General features: G+C 37.6%; 3 protein-coding genes across 3 annotated transcripts; all 3 read right to left on the minus strand.

Annotated features, from left to right (window-relative positions):
- Positions 1-4,397: 4,397 nt before the first annotated feature.
- Positions 4,398-6,932, minus strand: LOC112164593 (gibberellin 3-beta-dioxygenase 1). The gene is made up of 2 exons (XM_024300848.1): positions 6,511-6,932; positions 4,398-4,968 (listed from the first exon to the last, which is right to left on the minus strand). Exons 1-2 carry the CDS (start codon positions 6,930-6,932, stop codon positions 4,398-4,400), a joined length of 993 nt encoding a protein of 330 aa, XP_024156616.1.
- Positions 6,933-20,015: 13,083 nt separating this feature from the next.
- On the minus strand, positions 20,016-20,534 carry LOC112189475 (ATP-dependent DNA helicase PIF1-like). The gene has a single exon (XM_024328817.1). The coding sequence runs from the start codon at positions 20,532-20,534 to the stop codon at positions 20,016-20,018; it is 519 nt and encodes a 172-aa protein (XP_024184585.1).
- Positions 20,535-22,663: 2,129 nt separating this feature from the next.
- Positions 22,664-23,847, minus strand: LOC112164604. The gene is made up of 3 exons (XM_024300856.1): positions 23,455-23,847; positions 23,177-23,360; positions 22,664-23,079 (listed from the first exon to the last, which is right to left on the minus strand). Exons 1-3 carry the CDS (start codon positions 23,845-23,847, stop codon positions 22,664-22,666), a joined length of 993 nt encoding a protein of 330 aa, XP_024156624.1.
- Between the last annotated feature and the right edge of the window lie 478 nt (positions 23,848-24,325).

Consider the following 24,325-nt stretch of genomic DNA (forward strand, 5'->3'; position numbering starts at 1 on the left):
AAACTGTTAGGCAAGGAATGTAGTGCATAATGCACTACCTGCTCATCCCTAACCCCCATCAAGAGCTCCCTGAGTCTGCCATTTATATTGATCATCTTCATAATATGCTCTCTAACTCCCCCTGAACCCATGTACTTCAAATCATGAAACTCCTTGGTTAGCCTAGCAGCTTCTGCCTTTTCACTTTCTTTAAACTTAGCACCTATGAGTTCCAAAAAATCTGATGCTAGCTCAGGTTCTTCTATACTTCCTCTGACAGTCTTGGACATAGAGGTACGAATGAGGTTCTTAGCCATTCTATTGGATCTATGCCACTTCTTGTAAAGATCAGTTTCCTTCTTAGTGCTCTTTTCAGTTAACTCTTCAGGTTTATCCTCAGTGAAGCAATAGTCTATGTTCTCATGCATTCCCATATAGTTCTCTACAGAATCTAGCCAAGCTCTATAGTTGGTTCCAGTTAGCATCAAGACACTGTTCAAGTTCATGTAAGAGTTACCTAAGGAGCAAAACAAAAATTCGTGTGAGTTCTCAATTTGTAAAGAAAATAACTTTAAGTTTTCTGTGTTTTATTTAGCTTTAAGCAACCAAAACAAGAACATAAAGAAAACCTAAACAATCCATACTTGCATTCATATCAGTCCATAACCAAAAATAATGTTAAGCAACACTTTTGAGCAGAAGCATAACATCCTGGAGTTCTTTATCAATATACCATGTTCAATGAAAACAAGTTATCCAAAGAAATTTATCCACATCTTTAGACAGAAGAAAAATTTCTAAGTATCCGTATTTATTTTCATCAAGCACGCATATTGCTGTTTTGTATTCTAAAACCATACTTGACCACTTCTTTGGAAGATAAAACTGAAGCATAGTTTTAAAACACAAAACACAATTTCAGTTTTGTTATTCGATCAGTTACTTGATTAGTTACCTGACCAGTTACTTGGTCAGTGACCTGGCCAGTTACATGGTCAGTGACCTGGCCAGTTACATGGTCAGTGACCTGGCCAGTTACATGGTCAGTGACCTGGCCAGTTACATGGTCAGTGACCTGGCCAGTTACATGGTCAGTGACCTGACCAGTTACATGGTCAGTGACCTGACCAGTTAGTCAGTTACCTGATCATCGTTTTCTGCCAACATCAATGAAGAATGCTTTGTGCATCATAATCACTTATGCCAACAGAAAACCACAAAACCCATGAGCTTTTAACTTTATATTCTACCCAGATTCATCCTTGTAAGAAAATTAAGCTCTCGTATCTGTCAATTTTAATAATGTGTAAACAAAATCTGGGAGATTTTTGTTCTTCATGCAATTTTTACACAATCACAGATACAATACCATATCATCAATCAATTCATCATGCATATTCAAGCACAATCAAAATTGTTTCGATTCCAAGAAACCACAGAACAATCAAGAAATTGTAAATTTCATCCGGTCACCATCTACTCTAACCTAACGCACGCCGGGAATGCAACTAGTGTTCTTGAGCACAATCAAAATTCAATTATCATGCTATGAATCGAAATCAATTTCACAGAAAAACCTGTTTTTGCTTTTTCCCCAATTTGCTGCTAAAAATCACAGCGGAAGCGTGAACTTGATATTTAACCAGATGCAGCAATTGACTTAAGTAACTTACCTTGATCAGTTACATGACCAGTTACATGGTCAGTTACCTGATCAGTGACTTGGTCCGTAAAGCAAAAACCCCTTTTTTTTTTTTTTTTTTTTTTTGTGTTTGTTTTGCAAAACCCTAAAACGATTTTGATATATGTGAGCCTATGCTCTGATACCAATTGTAAAATAACCATATACATGCTCACAACATATGCACACAATCATAAAAGGGATTAAGGCTTACCTTCAGCAATTACTGGCATGGATTCCATCTTATGCAACTGCAAACACGAACACTGAATATAGCCTTCTGTTACTTACCAACTTGCTTCTCAATGGACAGAACAATATGCAAAACGTCGGTAGTAATCAGGGACCAATTCATCTGTATATATAGGTGACTTAAACCTCAAGAAGCTTCCCATTAAAGCTATCCATATCGGTTTAGGTTTCCTAGTTAGATTCTTAATGTATCACAACTTGTAGCCTTCCTTGTAGACTAAGCAATAGATTACTATCCTTAATGAATTGATACACTATTCATTAAGTCACTAGTATTGATTTACTGTTTGTATCCATGTTAAACTAGGATTGATATTAAGCTAATCATCAATTACTTTATGATGATATGTGTTATGTCCATATTTGATCTTACATTGTGGTCCTCCACTTCCAAATGAGTGTAGAGCAACTAAAGGCACTGAGAGGGATGATGAGGATGACAAAGAGATGGACAATGAGAATAAAACTCCATGGTTTTATGTTTCTGCTGCGCTTGGGTTCATTGTAGGATTTTGGGGAGTATGTGGTTCATTAATTTTCAAGAAAACATGGAGAAATACATATTTCCGATTCTTTGAAAATGTACAAGATTGGCTCTACGTGAGGATTACAGTCGGTATCAGGAGAATGAAGAGAAGGATTAATGTTAATTAATTAGGTATATTACAAGTATTTAATATGTATTACATAGTGTTTTTTGGTTTTTGATCTATTGCTCATAAAAATAAGTAGAGGTTTTATTTCAAAAAGAAGTAAGCACAGATTGCCTTCTTTTTTTCTTTTTTTTTAAGTACCAATGTATGACCCGTAGTGTCCTAATTTGTGTGATAATGTTAAAGGATGTGGATTTGAAGTTGGGATGTCATTTGCCATTTGAGAATGAAATAATATTGGATCAAATAATTTGTGAGAGACTTGGTCATTAGGGTCTGTAATTTTAGCTTTTTTCTAATGAATCTATATATCGTTTCATTTTAAAAATGCAGGAAAATCTCTAGATCCTTTCATATCAAATGGAAGCCTCCTGATGATAATCAAGTCAAACTTAACTTTGATGGTTTTGTCAAACATGGTGTTGCTTCGACTGGCTTTTGTATTCGAGATTCTCATGGTAATCCTATTATTGTGGCTGCTCGAAGAATTGGTCATGCTGGAGTTCTAATTGCTGAAGCTACTGCCAGATTTAGGTTTCTGTGTTCCTAGTGTTCCATTTGGATCAGCTGGGGGTTGTTGTTGTGCCTTTTCTTTGTAGTTTTTCTTTCCTTGTAGTAAAATAAAAATAAAAAAATAAAAACTTTTGGGCCTGACGACGTACTTAATTAGTTGATTTACCTTACTCACTCACCCCATCCCACAAGACGTGTGATAATTTTTTTATATTTGTTTTCTTCTACTTTTTCTTTTTCCTGCCGAAATAGTTTACATACATAGATTATATACCACTGTGGATGGCGATGGGATTTTTGAAGAAGACAAATTCTGGACATGGAAATAAGCATGGTGAAAGGCATGGACATAATCTATACAATAATAATACTTCATCTTTGATAGCTACAACTTAATTGTCATAGATGAGACCAATATATATATATATATATATATATATATATATATATATATTGAAAGGGGCTACTGTGGCTATCCTCAAGCCTTAATTAATGAAACTGCAAAATACATTGGGGGGGGGGGGGGGGGGGGGGGGACGTAGAGCTTGAACTCCATATTACAATAAGCATCAAGAGAACCTCTTGAAATAATATTAGGAGTCTCCACTGTTGTTACATATTCGATGAAAGATTCGAGCTTTAAGCCTTAAATTGTATGTGGTTGTTCACAAACGGGAGATGAAGGAGCAGAATGGTAAATAGGTGGTGGAGGTATGGTTTTGGTGGAGACGAAGTGTAAATTAACACTGGGAACCGATGGGTCATAGGAATGGCTTTGTGAAATCGAAGGATAGATCCAGGGATTTGGGTCAGAATCAGGTGAATGGTAAGTATGGGTTGATGGAAATTAATGAGGGAAAACATACCCATTGATGATCGTGTGGGAAGGCGGTGGTGGTGGTGAGTAACTCGGAGGAGGTGGTCGGTAGCTTGGTTGCGTTGGAAACTGGGTACCGTGAGGATGAGAAGAAGGAAGGCAGCAATACCCACCGCTGTAACCCGTGGAACTTGTCGGAAACAGACCCACTTGCGGGCTCTGATACCAATTGTTAGGATCCCCAGGATCCAAGCCCATAAATGACATTGCAAAAGGAATGGAAATAAGAGAAAGCTAAGGAAATAAGAGAAAACAAAAGCTTCAATATTCTTCAATGATCCCTGTTACAAGTCCTAGCGGTTATTTAAGCAAAGAAAATATCTAGAAGTAGTGGACTCCCGAAACATAAAGCCCAAATAGGCCCATACAAGAAGAATGGCCCATATAAAAGTATAGAATCATAACAATTTTATTTGAAAAAATTAATACTCAATCATAAAATTTAAGTTTTAACAAAAGAAAGAGCCGCTTGAAAATGCTTAGCCTTTAGACCACGACACTCCTTCAATGTGACGGGATGATACTTAGGAACTTGTCCGGAGTCAGCAAAGGTCTTAGAGAGGAGCGGGGAGACGATAAAGTTTGTTGGAGGCGAACGGATGTAGGCGACTGAGATCCGATGGTACTTTTGGTTCACCGCCGCACGATGAAGAACACTAACAAATCGACCATTGGACAGAATATGGAGGAAATCACCAAGGTTCATGGTCAGTGCATCAGGAATGGGCTGTACCGTAATCCACCCAACTCCGTCTTTAAAGATTTGGAGACCCTCGATCCAGGAGTGCAGTATGGTAAATAAGGAACTGTCAGTGTGTGGTGCTAGACCTACAGCTCGAGTCGGGTCAGGGCAAGGAGGATGAGAATTTAGCTGTAAAGCAGCATTGCACGTATTACTTGGATCATCAAACCAATTCACTTCTTCTTTAGAAATGCTTAAGAATTTGAAGATGATGCGGATTAGTTGCTCTACTAAGGCCTTTACTTGCTTCTGATAACCATTCATTGTATTACTGCAAAAGTACATAATAAGTAAACTAGATGCAAGTTATTTGCTCTAAGTTATGATGCACGGAAACGCGAAATTGGCCGCGTATCCCGTATCGAAATGGGAAACGGGTACGAAATGCCTCGGAAACTCGTATCCTAATTTGGAAATGGTTTGGATACGTCCGTATCCAATGCGGAAACGCCAGAATGTAAATAAATCGGAAACGCGAGGGTAATACTGATCTTTTTACTCTGCAAAAATTGAAAAAAAAAGGAGTCCTAAACTTGGATCGAGAGAGAGAGAGATACCTAATCTCAGCCGCCCCATTCCCATTCACATACTTCACCAAGCTCCCATTCTCACTGTCCACCACCCTCACACTTCCATTCGAGTACTTGTTCGCCGCGCCATTCGAACTATATCCACTACCACTAACGCCATTGCAATAAAGGTCGGTGAGCTTTGCTGAAACCCTAACCCGCAATTTTCATGGCCGGGGAGGGAGGGAGGAAGGGAGGGAGGGAGGGAGGGAGGGAGGGAGGGAGGGAGGGAGGGAGGGAGGGAGGGAGAGAGAGAGAGAGAGAGAGAGAGAGAGAGAGAGAGAGAGAGAGAGAGAGAGAGAGAGAGAGAGAGAGAGAGAGAGAGAGGGAAGTGAAGAAGAAGAAGAAGAAGACAGAAAGTCTGTGTTTTTGAGAGAGAAATAGTTTATTTTTGTGAAGAAAAACGAAAATAAAAAAAGGGAGGGAAAGGGGTGGAGGTGGGGAGGACATTTGGCAAGTTAATGGATGAGCATTTTGACTTTTGACTAGTAGTGGAGCTGTGCTAGTAGTGGTTCAGTTAACAGCATATGTGTCAATTTACTCAAGTATGAACCTTTGGATTTATAATGTTTGATTGTGATAAACTAGTATTTCGTTTATGTTTTATATTTTTTTTTCTAATTATATATATATATAAATATATTTAATTGGCGTTTTCTTTACGTACCCGTATCCAATTACATTTAAGATTTGCCGTTTCCACGTATCCGATCGTATCGTATCCGGGTACGCGTACCTGTATCAGTGCTTCTTAGGCTCTAACCAACCATGAAGGACATATACAATGCTGATCACAACCCTTAATTTTTGATTTTGCAGTTTTAATAGCTGATGAAACTAAGAATTCAGAAAATAACGAAATATGTAGGGTCTAAGAATTTAGAAATAACAATGAATTCAGAAAATAACGAAATATGTAGGGTCTAAGAATTTAGAAATAACAATTATGTGTATATTTTTAGACCCTAGAATTACGTGTGGCCTGTATCTTATGTGGTCTACTCTGGTACAGCAATTAATTCAGATATAAAGAATTATAGACCCAATTTCGATATCGAAGAAAATTAGATTAAAACATTGATTAAAAGTTTAAAACCATTTAAATAATTGTAAAGCAGAATATCAAAAAGCTATTCCATCATTTCCGGGTAATATCAGTACTTGTAGCACAACAAAAATTTTAAATTTCAATTAAAGTAACCATCATTTATCGATATTGTAGTTCGTGGTCTTTTACGACTTACCGAAACCCTTGATAGTCATGAGGCCAAAGCACCCTAGCCTGATCAACTGGAGACCCCATGATGGTAAACCCTTCATACCACAGTTTCCGGGGAAGCAAGGCCTGCGACGGCGGGTTACCGTATCCGCTACTAGCCCCGCCCGAAGTCCGCAATGTCTTCAATTTTTGGTCAGCTGGGAGAGCAAACAAACTATGAACCTCAGATTCTACATCCTCCACAAGCTTTCTAGGAATCCCATGACCTATCAACTGGAAAATTCCCCATGTTTCACATGCCTGGATAATGAGTTCTGTGGCATTTGGATCCATGAGGTCGATAACCGGAATAGATGGCTGGTCACTACCAGAGTAGACCTCATAATATTCAGGCCACACGTATGAGTCAGGCAATGTCTTGACTGAGCCGGTCGAGGGGGACAACATGCTTGTAGGCTTGATCTGGTGGAGTAGCCATAACCAATTAATTCTTAAGATGAAAAAGAGTAGGTTCACTGCTTACTGAGAATGGTTATAGACAGAGAGGTGGTGATCCTTATATGGAATCTCATCCCACATACGAAAATAAATCAGATTTCAAGTATGAATATGCATTTCTATAAAATAACGGTACAATTAATTGCATTTATGAAAAAAGTTATATACTGGCTTTCCATGACTTGCAAATGTCCTTAACTTGTAGAATTCTGCAGGCTCTCCAGCACAGGAAAAACACAGATCGAGATAAATCAGTTTCCTTGGAAAAAAAAACCTAAAAACTGCCTCGTTTAGTTCTTTGTTGCGCATGCCTTGCACGTGTCCTTAAGACACCTTAATCTGGTGGCACCTTCAACCTCATTAAAAGACAATTGAATTTTTTTATTTATTTTTATTTTTTTATATTAATAGGATAAACAACTTACAAGAGGATGAAAGTCATCCAGTGCAGCAATAGGTTATGACATCAGCCTTGATACAGTCGCTCAACCAAAGTTAAAGTTTTGAGTGACTGTATCAAGGCTGATGTCATAACCTATTTACTCAATTAATTTTTGCTCACCATTTTTATTTTGTGGTGATATCACCACCCAATTAAAACTTATCACGTCATGTAAAATTAATTTAATACTTAAAATTTATTTGTTTAATAAAACATCATGATTAACTATAATTATGTTTTATAACACATGACAGTTTTATATTGAGTGGTGGCATCACCACCAAAATATTGGTGCTGAGCAAATTTGAATCCGCATTCAGCCTTACTGAGTATCTTATAATTTTTGTATTATATGGAAGCAAAATTTAAAGTTTTGAGCAATTTTTCATCTCTAATTCTAACAGATTCTCTATATTACAGCAACCTCTAAAATCTCCATAATCTTCCTTCAAATTTTAGAGATTGCTGTAAATTTAGGGAATTTTGTTTTCTCTTTCCTCACTATCCCTAAAATGGAGATAGTTATAGGGAATCTGTTGGAGCAAAAGAGGCTCATTTTTCTCTAAAATAGAGAAAAATCAAAACATGAGAAGTTGTTGGAGTTGCTCTTAGTTATTAGAGTTATTCTAAGATTCTAATTATCTTTGGGTGCAGTTATTTTCACAAAGGTAACAACTGTGAGCAATGAAGAAGATAATGATTTTTTTTTTTGTATTTAAAATTTTTACTTTCGGTGTTCACAAAGGGTATTGCAAATATTTTGATGAAGCTAACACTAATAGTTTTGTGCATTGAATAATGAATTAGCGATGAGAAAGGAACAAAAAGACAAAAAATAGTAATAAATTTAGATTTGGATGGAGAATAAGAAGATTCATTAAAAATTAATTAGCCTTTATAATTAATTAATTGGTTATGTATTTAGTTTTCCTTACCAATTTGGATTTTAGAAAATTAGTGTACTTATTAGTCAGTTTGCACTTGGGTAATATAGTCTTTCAATAATTTATATGTTAGTAAGGTAAATTAAGGAAATGATTTACATTTTGGTAATTTAGTCTTTCAATAATTCAAATAGGGTGATTCTAGTTGGACCTCTAAATTTGCTATTTGGACCTTCCATACTTTTTTTTTTTTTGAAATAAAATGTCAAATATATTAATCAATGAAGAAGATTACAATCAGATACTAAAGCATCTTGAATAAATAAGGGAGGAATAGTATCCCAACACAGCTGTTGCCCTGAATGCAAGGCAACCTTAGCTAAAGAATGCGCAACAGCATTCCCATCTCTAGAAATATGCCCAAGCATGGCTCCTAGTATAGATGATAGCCCTTCACTAATATCCTCATAGAGTCTTTGTTTGCACCTGTATTTTGCATGTCAACCTAGCTACTAAGCTCTCATTGTTGGATGAAAGAGAATTTTGGCTGAGATTAAGTAAGGGCCAAGAATGAAGTCACTCGATCATTCGGTTGAGAATGAAATTAATTGGCCATTCAACTGAGATGAGGAAATTAGTCAAAGAAGCATTAGGTCGACCGAGAATATAGAGTTTAGGTCATACGGTCGAAATGAAGGTGTTGACCGAAATCAGAGTTTCTTGGTCACTCGATCGAGATTATAGTTTTGAGTCGTATGACACAGCGTTGTTCGGTCACTCAATCGAGATTAAAGTTTTGAGTCTGAGATAAAGACATGTTCAATCACTTGGCCAAAGTTTGAGATTTTGGGTCGAACAACCCAAAAAATGATGAAAGTGGATCACACGGTTACATGGTTGAAAAATCCAAGTTCAAATGAGTGACCACGCAGATGGGCCGAGAAGGAGCTTAGATATGCTCGGCCGAACCCAACTAACAAACATCGGCCGAGGAGTCTATTCAAGGAAGGAATCCTCGCAAGGAAAAAGTTCAAATCAATTAAGGATTTCAATTGTGAAGATTCTATATATCAGCCGAATCATAACATTTATGGACGAATCAATCTTTAAAAGAAGGAGAATCCTACTTAAATTTCATAGCTTAGAGGACAAGTTAGCTAGGGTTTTGACTTGTATATATAGCACCTTGTAACTCATTGTAAAAGGTCCGGCACCATACAAACAAATCAATATACAACTTTTACTCACAAACTTGTCTCTTGCTATCTCTTAGGTACTTTTCCTTTGATTCAACTTTTACAACTTGTTTATCATTTCTAGTTTCTCAGTTTCAATTCAATACTTTACATTCAAGCGCTTTACTTTCTTGTTCATTTACTTTATATGCACTTTACTTTTCGCACTTAGGAGTAGTTCGTAACGTAGAATTATCGTCCATTGATCTCTTTCGGCCAGTTCAGATTGGATCGATGCGATTCGTTGTTCACACACATATCATCTCATAATGCTTTGACAACCGAGTCCACTTCACCTTCGTCTTCACCGTGATTTGTGATTATACTCATTTATATGCGTGTAATTATATCTAAAACACTATAAATAAGCTAATTCTCAAGTCAATTATAATGTAATTAATCCCTTTTTTTATTTTGTAGAAAATAAGCGGAATTGAAGAATCAAGGAAAAATTGTGGAAAATTGGAGCAAATTGAAGTTTCCGACAAAATGACAAAATAGTCAATGCGGATCAACCGTGATCAATGCCAATCAAGGGAACAGAATCTAATTGCCTCTTATAGTATTTGCGGAAATGAATTGAGAAGGGAGAAGAAAGAAAAAAGAAGAAAAGAGAAGACAAGATAAGAAAAAAAAACAAAATCAAAAACAAAAAAACCTTTGCTGACGTCATCATGATGTCAGCATCAGAATCAACAACTCCCCCCACGTGCTCCTTCACCATTTCTTCCCTTTTCTCTTTATTTTTTTCCTCTCTCCTATCCCATGCTGCCACATGTCCCTCTCTTCTTCCTTTCTCTCACAACCAGCCACATATCCAACCTAGGGGCGGGCAGAAACCGAACTGGACATAAAAAACAGGCCGAACCGTCCCGGAAAACCGACTTGGGGACCGAACTGGATGAAAGAAGACTGCAAAAAAAAAAAAACCGGACCGGACCCGAATTTAACTATTCGGGACCGGGTTTAGCTTTAGAACCGACCGGAAATAACCGAACCGGTCCGCATATTTAATATGTATTTAAATTATTTATATTTTAATTCATTTAGTATTATTTATATATTTTTAAATGGGTGTCGAATTTTAATTGGTGGAAATCAGGTTACATGTACTCTCTGCTGCACTGGATTACTCTCAATGATCAAAAACCTAGCTGACTTAGTCAGCCTCTCATTTCGAGTTTCAACAGCGCCTCAACCCTCATCTCTCTCGACACAGCTGAGCTAACCATAGATGCCGAAATCAAAAGCCGACTGTTCGATCCGCGCCCACCGCGTCCCAACCTGAATCCCAACTCCAAGCAAGTGAATCCGGACTATTCGACAAAATCAAAAGCCGGTGGCCTCTCAATCTTGACAAACCCCAACAGTTTGGTTTCGAAATCAACACATTCAAAGCCATCAGAGGAAGTTGGTGCTCTTCCTTTTTATCTTTTCTTTCACGATCTGTTTCTTTGTGTTGGTTTTTGATTTGTTTGATAACTTCTTCTCTTGCTTTGGATTTTTTGACTTGGTTTTTGATTTGCTCTTCCTTTGTCTGCTGCGTTTTCTCAGCTGATCGACAACGCCAATTCTCTTCTCAGCTCTCATCTCATCTCATCACTTTTGGAGTTTGATTTTGAATTGATGTTGAGTTCGATTTTGGGTTCAGCTTGTTTGGGAGCATCAGTTTCGGATCGATATTACTTGGGTTCGATTTTGGGTTCAACTTGTTTCGATATGATCTTAAGTTTCTTGCTTGCTTCTTCAGTTCGATTTTGGGTTAAGCACTTCAGCTTGTTTCCGTGAATGTTTCAAAGTGATATTTCCTTTATTTTCGAAGCTTGTTTCCTTTAAAAGTTGTCATGTTAATGTAGATGTTACCAAGTTGATCAAGCGGAGGTCTGAATCCGTTTTCATCATAATCATACATCATCCTCAACAATTATAATGGAGCTCACTAAAATGAGGAAGATGTAGTTAGTTGTCAAATGAATAATTGCTTGCTTCTTCAGTTCTTCTAATGAGCATGAGACGATTTGTTTGATTTTGAAATGAGCATGATCAGTTTGATTTTGAAATGAGCATGATCAGTTTGGTTTTGTTATTAGTGCTAGTGATTGTTTGAGAAGGTTACTTGGCTTTTAAATTTGTCCACAGGGCAGACTTTGTGTAGATACATTGCTGTCATTTTGATCTGTTACATGGTTATAACAATATTTTAGTTTATGAACTTTAATTATGTAAGGTTTGGCATGACTTTAAAGAATTTTCTGTAATTTTATGACATTTCTTATATAGGACTTTAAGTCTTTAAGAGTGGATATCAATGTGTTCTGCTATTAACCTGATGACATTTGAACATCCTTGTGCATGATTTTAGAAGTAAATGGATGTTTTTAAATGGAACATTCTTTACTGATTTGATTTTTTCTTACTTTCTTATCAGGGAAGTGGAGCATCGCAAACTCCCAATGCGACACCAACTGGGTCAAGCACCGGAACAACACCAACTACTACAAGTGAAGCTGCTGCACCGCTTATGCTTCCTCCCCCACCACCTTCTGCAGCTGCTGCTGCAATTAGTGAAGCTGAGTATGTGAAGAGGAAGAACCAGTCTGCAGCATGGGACCATTTTGAGAAGATGAAGAATCCGGATGGTACTCCGTTGGCGAATCCAAGGGCTAAGTGCAAGTACTGTCCCACCACGTATGCTTGCGACTCAAGATCAAATGGGACGACATCAATGAGGACTCATATGCTTTACCAATGCAAGAAGTGTCCGGCATACCAACCAGCTGAGAAGTAAAAGTTTCTTTCCTTTGATTCTGCTGATAGTGGTGGTAAGTTAGTTGCTAGGGGTTGGGACCTAGATGAATGTAGAAGAGCTTCTGCTAAAATGATTGTGAGGGATGAGCTGCCATTTAGTCATGTAGAGGGGCATGGTTTTATTGATTTTATGAAAATTGCATCACCAAGGTTTGATCCTCCCTCTCGGAGGACAATTGGTAGAGATATTAGGGATATCTACCAATTTGAGAACGAAAAGATTCGAGAGTTTTTAGCTAGGAACAATTTGAGGGTTTCTCTTACCACCGATACCTGGACTTCGGTCCAGAATATCAATTACCTTGTCTTGACAGCTCATTTCATAGATGACCCCCTCTAATTCCTAAGCTAGAAACCTTCAATTTCGTATTCGAGGGGTTATAAGCATGGTGATTTACACCCGTTGTGTGATTGCACGGGCGGGTTGCTTAGTAGTCTAATTCCTCGATCTCTACGCCTCTTGATGTGAATTAGTGACCCTTGAACCGGCTCTAATTCATGCCAAGTGAGTTCCTACAGCCCTTGAACTGGAGTAGGAATACCATGAAAGGGAATTTCGGTCCTTAAGCCTTGAACCGCCTTGGATACGACTACTGCCAAAGTTGGGATTTGCATCCACATTATATTAGCTTCCGACACATAGAATTTGGGTGAAGGAACCTCCCTAACACCCGACATTCCCATTTATTTGGTTACACTTTTATTAATTTATTTTCATTTTTATTAATTGCTTTACATTTCATTACATTTTGTTAATCTAAAATCAACTCTCAAAATATTGAACTCCAACTCATTGTAAATATTCATCACAAGGCTCTTAGTTTTGATTAGGCTTTGGTGAAAATCAAAGCCGAGCATTGCTAAGGCTTGGTGCCTTAGATTAACATTTTTATTTATTTTCTTTTTCTTTTCGTTGTTTGCTAAGTGTCTTTATTTCCGATTACCTAAGGATTGTAGGTTAGCCACTAATCCCCGTGGTACGATAAACTTTGGGCATAATATTTCCCTATCTTGACAAAGATACGTACGCTTGCGTAAATGTGTATCAAGTCAATGGCGCCGTTGCCGGGATTAGGGTTTAATAGCCTTAATCCCTTGGTGAATCGGTTCTTTAGGTCACTTTAGCATATTTTTCTTTCTTTATTAAAAAAAATATATATATATTTAGTTGTTCATTTTGTTTGCTTACTCTTTAATTTTATAATTTCTAATTTTTTTGGTTACTAATCTTTCCTTTGGGAACTCATAGGTGCTTATTTTCTTATCATATTGAGTTATGGATCAATGGAGCTATGGATGGGAAGATCCGAGGGGATATGAGCAAGAAAGTTTTTGTGGTGGAGGTCATGAAGTGTGGAATTCTCATGCGGTGGGTTCTATGTCCTCTCACAATAAAATTTGTGCTTTGTGTAATTCTCCGTGGCATTCACCTTTTGAGTGCTCTTTGAGATTTGAGTGCCCAAATTTTATGCAAGAGTGTGAGTACAAGATGGACATGTATCAAGAGACATTTGTATCCGACGCATATCCACAAGATGAAGCTTATGAGCCTAGGAAGGAATTCATTGAAGGACTACTAGCTCAATTGCAAGCCTCCCGAGATCTTTTACAAGGCTCTCAAGTTAGGATTTCACAAGAAACTATGGTGTCCGAAGGATATCCTCATGAGCAAGCATATGAGTCTAGGAAGCTTTCTCTTGAAGAATTGCTAGCTCAATTGCAAGCATCCCAAGCTCGATTGCATGCTTCTCAAGAAATGCTTATACATACCAATCAGCAACTTCAGACTAGTCTTGCACAAGAGTCACCCTTCACCATTTATGAGCATGAATCTTTCTTTGACTAAGTGGAGCCTATTTCAAGAGAAGAAGTGTATATAGAGCATCTTGAGCAAGAATTCTTTATGCAAGTTGAAAATGATGATAGTGATGTTGATGTACAAGAAATTGAGCTTGGTTATGAAAGTTTCAATGCAAGTGAGGTGAGAGACTATACTTCGGAAGAATGGATGCAATATTGGAAATCTAAGCTTCCAAATGGAGGAGAGATATTTGAAGATGATTCCGAAGAAGAGGATGTCTTGTCTAGTGAGGAGGATGCAGAATTTAAAGTTATACACCATAATCCCTTGTTCATCGAGGAGGATGCGAAGCTTGAAGTCATACACCATAATCCCTTATTCATTGAGGCCGATATTCCCATGGAGGAAGAGAGTCTTTCACTAGCTTGTGATGATGAAGAAATTGAAGAGCCAAGGACTTTCTCTCCTCCCACATCCAAAGTGATCCTTCATGAGCTTCCCAAGGTGGAGAGTAGGACATTGAGCACTTACATTCTTAATGAGAGAATTGGGATCAAGGTACTTTTACCTCCCAATCCACCATTAAGTGGTCAATGTTTCTACAATGAGGTGATGGATTGGAAAGGAAATGGAGCACTTGCACTCACCCTTTCCCATCACTCTCAAGAGCTTCTACCACCTATTGTTCCTTTGAGCATCATTTCTAATCCACTTGAGAAGGAGACGACAAGGATATTGATTCCAAGAAGTAAAATTGAGAAGAAGAGGAAGATTAAGAAGCTCCACTTTTGGTCACCAATTGCAATATTCATGGATTGCTCTTGGTTTTGCCTCTATGACATGTCTAGGAGTCCCTTAGCCCCAAACAATAAGGTGGTCGCACTTGAGAAGTATCCACCTTGACAAAGTTCACGTTCTATGGACCGGTAATGAAGTCCTTAAACAAAGCGCTTGCTAGGGAGGCAACCCTAGCACATCATCGGTAGTATTTATTTCTTAGTTTATTTTTGTTGTGAATAAAGCTTTTGAGTCATTTTTCGGAGGATGGGAGGTGTTCGGAGTTGGAAGTGTGAAGAAAGAATGCATTCTGCAGTGGGCAGTTTCTATTCAGATGTTCAGTTGACTTTGGGAAACTATAGTTTTCAATATACATGGTAATTTGAGCTGAAAATTTCTGAAACTATTATCCTATGGGTCTTCTATCTTGGGCCAAAATTTGAGAAATTCTGAGTCTTTGGAACTTCAGTTATTTGGTGGTCAATATGTGAAGGTCAAAACAGAGACAGCTACTGTAGAGTGACTTTGGAAAGCTACACCTTCTACATCCCAAGCAATTTGGAGCTAAAATTTTTCAGAGATGTGTATTCACATGTCCTCTATATACAGGAGACATTTTTTGATTTGAACCTTCCTAGCTTCATATATAGTATTCCAAATGACAGAGGACAGAAACAGGGCATAGCAGAAACTGCAGAACAGATTAGTGAGTTTTGAGCCCAAAGATTTTTGACTCAGAATTTATATTTCAGTGAAACTTTACCATCAGGTAGTTTATGAGTCTAGTTTCATATTCCATTGGTCTCACCCTCTTTGCACCTCTGGAGCTTCAGATATTTCTGTTTTGGTGACTGAGGGTCAGCAGGAGTCTTCATGACAGATCGACAATTTTGACCAGCTTTGGTTTTCATCTCAGTTGGAGATAGGTGGCTCACTTTATATGGATAGAAAGCTCTCTGAGTCTACTTTCCAATTGGTCTCACTTACTTATCACTTTCTTATTTTGAGATATGGGCATTAAAAGACAGAAAGGTCATTGCTGGTAGTTTTCTGCACTCATTAGTTTTGTTCACTCGGGTTTGTTGGACTTCTTCGCACTTCATTTCATCTTTGGAGGATAATCTATGGGCAGTTTTGGGTGTATTGGAGGTGCCAAAGCCTATGAGCTTAATGGAGGACCCTTGTCCTTAATCCTTGCCTATTGTGTGACTCATTGCTCTAGGACATTCTATGTTCAAAATGGAGTCGATCTTTTCTTGAGCACTTTGAGCTATTATGGAGCATACATTGAGGAAGTCAAGGCCTTGTGCCTTGAGGTTGGTGTCTCATATTAGTCTTCTCCAAGGGTCGTGAGCAATGGAGGGTCAACAAAGGGGGTTTTCGTATCTTTTCTCCGCATTTAGATTTTCATTTTCGTAGTTAGTTTTTGTGTCTTCGCCCGGACTTCACTCTCATGCCTAAATTCGACATGGATTTTAACTTTTGAGCTCACTTGCCAACATTGAGGACAATGTTGGTTTTAAGTGTGGGGGTGAGGGCTCGGGCGCCTATGAAAAAAAAAATATTAGATTAGCTTTATGTAATTATATTTTAGTGGTTAATGCCTTTTCCAACCCCAATGACGAGACATGGACTTAACTTGTTATGATTGTGGATAGATTAAGCATGATCTAGGACTTTAAATTTGTTTTGTGATTGAGTGTATATGTGATCTATGCTTGATTATATGTGTGCACATAGCCTATGTTAGGTTCGTTCATCATAGTTAGAGAAGCATATAGATTATTCAATTAACTTGCATGCCTTATTTGTGAGCTTGTGAGCCTAATATCCATAGTGTATGCATTGTTCATTCACGTTTTCTTCATGTGTGTACAATTTCATGACATTGTGTATCTAGAACTTGCTTGAGACCTCTCGAAGCTATTTTTGGCTTATGACGGGATAGAAAAGGATTGAGGCAATTAGGCTTAATACCACCATGGCCAAAGAAGCATGTGCCCAAAAATATTTACCACTAGATTGCCACTTTGAGCCTATGTATATATTTAGCCTTTTTGTTCATTACCACCACAAATTCCTACCTAGCCTATACATTTTTATCCTACCCTTCCATGGTAGTTGATGAAGCGATTCGAGAGAATGACTTTATGTTTGAGTGCTTCAAAAGAAAAGAAAAAAAAAGTTAAAAGTGTGAGGTTACAAAAGAATAAGTGTGGGGGTGAGTGATTTTTGTATAGAAAGTTTTGAAAAAGTTCAAAAAAAAAAGAAAAAAAAAAGAAGAAGAAGAAGAAGAAAAAAAAGAAGTTTAAGAGAAAAATAGAAAAAGGAGAGAGACAGAAAAAGGTGATTGAAAAAAAAAATGTGTTAAAAAAAAAAATTAGCTAGTATTATTTTTGTTTATTAAGTAGTATAGTGTGGGTTGTACATTGAGATTAGAGTGAGTGAGTTATCATTTGAAAACAAAGTCATAGTCTCTACAAGAGAGAGTTGCTTCACCGATTTCTATGGACTTTGTATTTCCTTATCCTTCATTTCTATAAACCACTTACCCTTAGCCCCATTACAACCAAATAAAAGACCTCTTAATCTTGAAAGTTGTGACCTACCTAGTGGAGATGAGATCAAAGAGCAAGCATATGGCGGTGCATGTTGTGAAATTGCTTTTGAGTGAAACACATATAGCCCATAAACACCTGAGCGGTAATACTTAGTGAACCTATGTGAGTTTAGTGGGTTATATCGGGTCTTCTATATGCCTATTTGATTGTGGTGGATTGATTTGACACATGGTCAACACATGCATATACTTGACCATTTCTCACATGTGCATCTCAATTGCATTACAAATTCAAAAATCCTATGTTGTGCTTTGTCAACTTCATGGTCATATACATAATTAGTTCTCTGAGGGTTATGGTTGGAAAGACTAATACTACACTATCTTTATGTTTGTGAGTTATTAGATTTTCGGATTAAATTTCATTTAGTTTGCTTGAGGACAAACAAAGTTCAAGTGTGGGGGTGTGATTATACTCATTTATATGCGTGTAATTATATCTAAAACACTATAAATAAGTTAATTCTCAAGTCAATTATAATGTAATTAATCTTTTTTTTTATTTTGTAGAAAATAAGCGGAATTGAAGAATCAAGGAAAAATTGTGGAAAATTGGAGCAAATTGAAGTTTCCGACAAAATGACAAAATAGTCAATGCGGATCAACCGTGATCAATGCCAATCAAGGGAACGGAATCTAATTGCCTCTTATAGTATTTGCGGAAATGAATTGAGAAGGGAGAAGAAAGAAGAAAGAAGAAAGAAAAAAGAAGAAAAGAGAAGACAAGACAAGAAAAAAAAAGGGGAAAGAAAAACAAAACAAAAAAACCTTTGCTGACGTCAGCATCAGAATCAACAACTCCCCCCACGTGCTCCTTCACCATTTCTTCCCTTTTCTCTTTATTTTTTTCCTCTCTCCTATCCCATGCTGCCACATGTCCCTTTCTTCTTCCTTTCTCTCATGACCAGCCACATATCCAACCCATTCTCTCTTGTCTCTTTTAGGGGGTGGGCACGGTGTGGTTTGGTTTGGTTTAAGGCCCAAACCGCTTTTTTCGGTTGGCCTATATATCAAACCGCAACCGCATTACAAAATGGATGAACCGATTATTTCGGTTACACCATTTTTCTGTGCGGTGCGGGTCGGGTTCGGTTTAGACCAATTTATTAATTTCAACTAGAAAGAGAGGGCCAAAATCATGCTTATTTTTACCTAACAGTTTCAATAAGACATAAATAAATTTTGAATGCATTTAGAGTTCACACAAATTGGCAAATGTCACCCAAATATCAAGCAACTTGCAGAAATACCATATTTGAACACTTAACAAACTCATATATATATAATATATATATATATATATATATATATCAATGATCAAGCAAACATAGCAACTTATTACAAACTAAAAACCTAAACAGAAATGGATTTCTTATATATTAAAAACCAACATTTCCATCAATAGAGAAATAATAAATACATAAAATGTAATTAAAACAAATTCGGTGCGGGTCGGTTTAAATCGGGCGGTTTATGATCCAAAACCGCAATCGAACCGCTTTTATGCGGTTCGGTGCGGTGTGACCATGAAACGACACCGTTTTAGTTAGGTGCGGTTACCGAACCGCTTTTTAGGTTCGGTTCGGGTCGGTAACCGCATTTTCGGTACAAAGTGCCCCCCTAATGTATATATAGCTCCAACACTATTCATTCCTCTCTAACACGAATAGTAGCCGCACCACCTCAAAATAGAGGCAACCCTTTGGGCTGCTCTCTTCCCCATCTTTCTTCACCATTTTTCCATCTTTTCTTTAGTTTATTTTGAGATTTGAAAGATTTACTCACCCAAAACTTTAAGAATTCATCAAAGGCTTCTCCTCTACAAGATTCAAGATTTGGGTAATTGTGAGAGTTATAATTCAAGGATAGTCATGTTAGCTTTCTAGCTAATTGTGGCTACCCTTGTTTTCTCCTACACTAGCCTTCCTGCACGGGCGATGCGCGTGGGGAAGGGCCACGCTCGCGCGTGCGTATTGTCCTTCCTCTCTTGCTACGCATGTTTGAAATGTTACTTATGAGTGCAATATAATTTCTGTGTTGCATATTACCTAACTCCTATTTTTCGTGTACAGATATTATAAAATATTGTATATGTCTTTAGCAATCCATTAGTAACAAACATAAAACATGCACCGATATATACAAAGCTTTACAATCGAAACGTACTTTTTAAAAAGAAACTTCCACAAAGTGCCTATATACATATTTGTTCGATAAAGTAAAGTCCACATGCTCCAATCAACTCCATCTCAGCCACCCATTTGTCATCAGTCGTTGCCCAAACTACAAATTGAGAGTACAAAGAACAGAAAATTATTTAAAAAAATAGAAAAAAAATAACAAAACATAAGATAGTGTGTTTGGTTTTTTACTACAAAGTGAAATGGATTTACTAAGTGATGTACATACCATGAAGTTAGATAATTCCTTTACTGCAACACATTTGCTCCAATTATTGGATGACGTTAACTTGAAGGAAGCAAAATCTCTTTATAAACAACATTTGTTGTGAACACCCCTTCCTCGCCTTCAAATGAACCTTTCTTGACTAACACTTTGGTGGTATCCTCTGAAATTCCTCGTGATAAAGCGACATATAACTGCCCATGACTGAATACATGATCTGGAAGGTAGATGCCAACATTCGGTATCGTTTGCCCTTGTGATTTATTTATAGTAAGTGCAAAACTCAACTTTACAGGGAATTGTTTTCTTGTCATCTCAAAATGGAGTCCAGAACTCTCGGCACTCTTTAGAGATATTCTTGGTAAGAATACTCTAGTTTCAGCAAATTGACCAGTTAAAATCTCTGCGTCAATAAGGTTGTTATATGATCCACGGCAAGTCAATCGTGTACCATTGCACAATCCCATCGTAGGGTCAATATTTCTCAAAAGCATAATGGGAGCACCTTTTTTTATAGTTAACTGATGTGGGGGCATACCAGAAGGTGAAATTGAATTTAAGAATTCTTGTTGGTACATATTTCTGGTGTCATCCTCAACTGAGTCGAAAGAGTACAGGATCCATTCAGGCCCTGGAAATTGCTTTATAATCATCTCATTAAGCACGTCAACATCATCATTCTTTGGAGTGATTATTGCCCTTTCAACCATGTACGCTGCATCATTTACATGAGATTCCAAATTAGGAAAAACTTCATTAACTAATCGGTTGATTGACTCTTCACCCTCCTATGGTATGGCCATACACAACGGTAATCGTATCATGTCTTCAACCCTAGATGGTTGTTCTCCATTACCAACATTAAGTAAAAACTCTGAGAACTCTGGATCATTGATGGATCTCATATTTTGCATCAAATGAAGAATCCTCACATCTTTCCAAAATGAAGAGTTAACCAGACTGGCTTGGACCATCTGAGACCTTGTACCCTTATGGACAACGGGCAGAACTTGTCAGAAATCTCCCCCAAAAATAATCACTTTGCCCCCAAATGGCAAATCAACACCTAGTATGTCTTTAAAAGTCCGATCAAGAGCTTCAAATGTAAATCTATGCATCATTGGTACCTCATCACAAATAATCGCTGATAATCTTCGTATCAACTCTGCTAAATTAGATTGTTTACTAATAGAGCATGTAGAAGATGCATCAAGATTGAGTGGAATTTTAAACCTGGAGTGTGCCGTTCTCCCACCAGGCATTATTGTTGCTGCTATTCCAGAAGTTGCTGTTGCCAGTACAATATGATCATTGCTTCTCAAGGTTGCTAAAAATGCACGATATAAGTATGTTTTCCAGTCCCTCCTGGACCATCAACGAAAAATATGGCATTGTCATTGCACTCAATAGCAGATATTATTGCGTTGTATGCAAATGTCTGATCCTCATTCAAGTGATGAACTGCATCGCAGTCTTCTTGAGGAATGATAATTGAAACTTCATCCTGTATTAGCCTAGGCATTAATGAATCTTCACCATAATCTTCAGCCATTTCAGGCAAACCATAATCACAAACAGATTTACTATGTTGCACCAGCAATTCGTTTAAGTCTCGTAAAAGTCTGTTTGTGATACGTGCACTGACTGCAGTGCTTGAAGAAGCATAATCTTCTATCATAAATTGGTAAAATTCATCCCATAAACTTCGTACCCCATGAGGCTAGCAATAAACCAAGATAGTGACAAACAATCTCCTTAAAGATGAAGGCATATGTATGCTTGAAGCCTCATGTAAACATTGTCGGATACTATCATCATCTTCTAACAGACCTCGTTGTTCAGCCGCTTTCTTAAATGTTGGTTGCAAGATGCCATCTACTGTCCTTAAATCCTCGTATGATGTAGGCCCTCTAACATGGTTCAAAAGAACACGTAAGTAGAACTTTTCTCCCTCTGAAGGAGATACCGTATATATTCTACCAATTACTTTTTGGTTAGTCTGCCTTTCCTCCCATGTCTTATGTTTGCCAATCCATCTGAATCTTTCAGGAAACTCTCGATATAAGTATTGGCGCGCACCTTCATAATACATGTTCTTAGTAAAAAACTCTGTGAGCATCGTCATTGAGTTTCTATCATTTGCGAGAACATCTGTTACCTTTTCATTGGCATTAAAGAAAACACTCTGTCTATCTGGAAGATGAATTTGTAATCGTTCCATTGAAGGATACATACGATTCATTACAAATTTGAATATTCTCCACAAAGCCTCTGGTGCACAAACCCATCTCGCATCAACAAAATTCCTTATTTCATCTTCATTAGCTTCGGGTCGAACTTCAAATGTTACTCTATCTGGACCTTTGTAGACATATTTGTACAAATACTTAACACTCTTAATGCTGCAACAGACTTCGACATTGATATGACAATCATATTTTGTGAGTAGCCAAGGGTTGTACGGAATAACTCAACTGTTATCTACTTGTCTGCTTTGATTGAAATCAGATTCCGCATTTGGGTGAACATCTCGCCTACGGTAAATGGGATAAGAGTCATTCCCTTGAAATGTGTTGGCTGAAAAGGGCTTAGGATAACCTCGTTTACAACTCCCACGCTTCATACATGGGGCATTACGCTTATGTACTCCACATGGACCATGTATCATGTGCCTCAATACGGCATTGTATAACTCCAGTTCTTCATCTTAACTTGGTATTTCAGCTTGAACAATTTGGTCATAATCATCCGGGTTATTCAACTTATCATCGTCATTTAACATGAGAAGCATATGAACATGTGGGAGACCACGTTTTTGAAATTCGATGACATAAACATGTGCAACAACAGTACCTAAGACCCCCTTTTTGATAACGTCTTCCTTCAGCTCTTCAAATTTGGCACGAAAAATCCGGGTACATAAATCTGGGCGATCTTGTGCCACTTGACCCGGTAATAACTCTACCTTTATTTCTTCCCAATTCGGGTTGCATGTCATTGTGAGAAAAATATCTGGCTTCCCGTATTTTTGGACCAAAGCCATTGCATCTTTGTATCTCTGGTGCATATCACGTGGACTACCAATAAATGAGGAAGGCAAAATAGTTCTGCGACCAATGTTACCTGTTTTGGTATTGTAAGTGGGGTTAAACACCTGTTTTTAAGCATACTAAAGTCAACATAAAAGTTTATAGTTATATAATAATAATAAAGTTCATACCTGCATTGTTTTCACCTGCATTTGGCGAGTCTTGGAGTCCATTATAAAGTTCACGTCGCAGGGTATCTTGATTACTGCGAATCCATCTCAGCTTTTGTGTCTCAATTTTCACATAATTATCGACGACATATTGTTGTAACAGGCGGCCTCCTCGAAGTAAAATTGATTCATCATGTGGACGAATCTGAAATGATAAAATTTACCAATTAACACGATGATTAAATTAACGTATTATGTTAATTTATTCACAATAAGAGGATGAAGAATGGTTTATTAACCTGCAAAATATATGCGTTATAGTCACGACACGTCAATTTTGTACCATTATTATTCCGACTATTCACATCCCATCCATATGTGCCATAAGGTAAAAGCAATGGATATTGTAAAGGATCAGAGTAGCCCGCACAGTCTTGGACATTTAAAAGTTGACCCTCTCTTGTCTGTACTACAATATCACGACCTCTGAGATTTTCTGCATCATCTGCATCCACTATTACTGCAGCAACCTGAGACTCTGTAGGCAAACTATACTGACGTTGGTTTGCAGGTTGCTCTCTAATGATGAGTCTACAAGTTTCCAAATCTTCGCGTTGTGCTAGGTGATGAAGTGTCCGCACAAATGGACTATGCCGATTCAAGATTTCTTGTATAGTTTCAACCACGTACATCTCTATGCAATGATTTATTCTCTACCATACGATTTTGTATTTCATGGTCTGTATCATATATATACAGTTGTAGAAATCTTGGTCTGTTATCCTCATTTGGTAGAAGAGTTCCTATCTTATGATATATGGATCCTTGAGCACGAAAAGTGAATGTGCCACCACCAGTCGCTAGATTTTGGTCGACATGCACGCCCATTGATGTGAATGAAAATACATGATTATAAGCACGGATATTCTGCCTAAAATGGGCGCCTCTCGGAGTTTCTGCAGAAAATAGCTCGGCATTTCTAGAGGAGATTGAACTGGAGGAATTACAATTTTCCCATTCAAGCAACACATATCTTTGCTCTCATGATAGAACTAGCGGGCATGACAATGTGGACATATTTTTGGTGCAGGTAAATGATATTTTGTGATTCCAATGTTCTCATGAAAATTCCGAGCACAATTATGAGATCTGCAACCTTTAGCTCTAAGA

This window comes from Rosa chinensis, chromosome 1, assembly GCF_002994745.2.
Source record: "Rosa chinensis cultivar Old Blush chromosome 1, RchiOBHm-V2, whole genome shotgun sequence".
NCBI lineage: Eukaryota > Viridiplantae > Streptophyta > Magnoliopsida > Rosales > Rosaceae > Rosa > Rosa chinensis.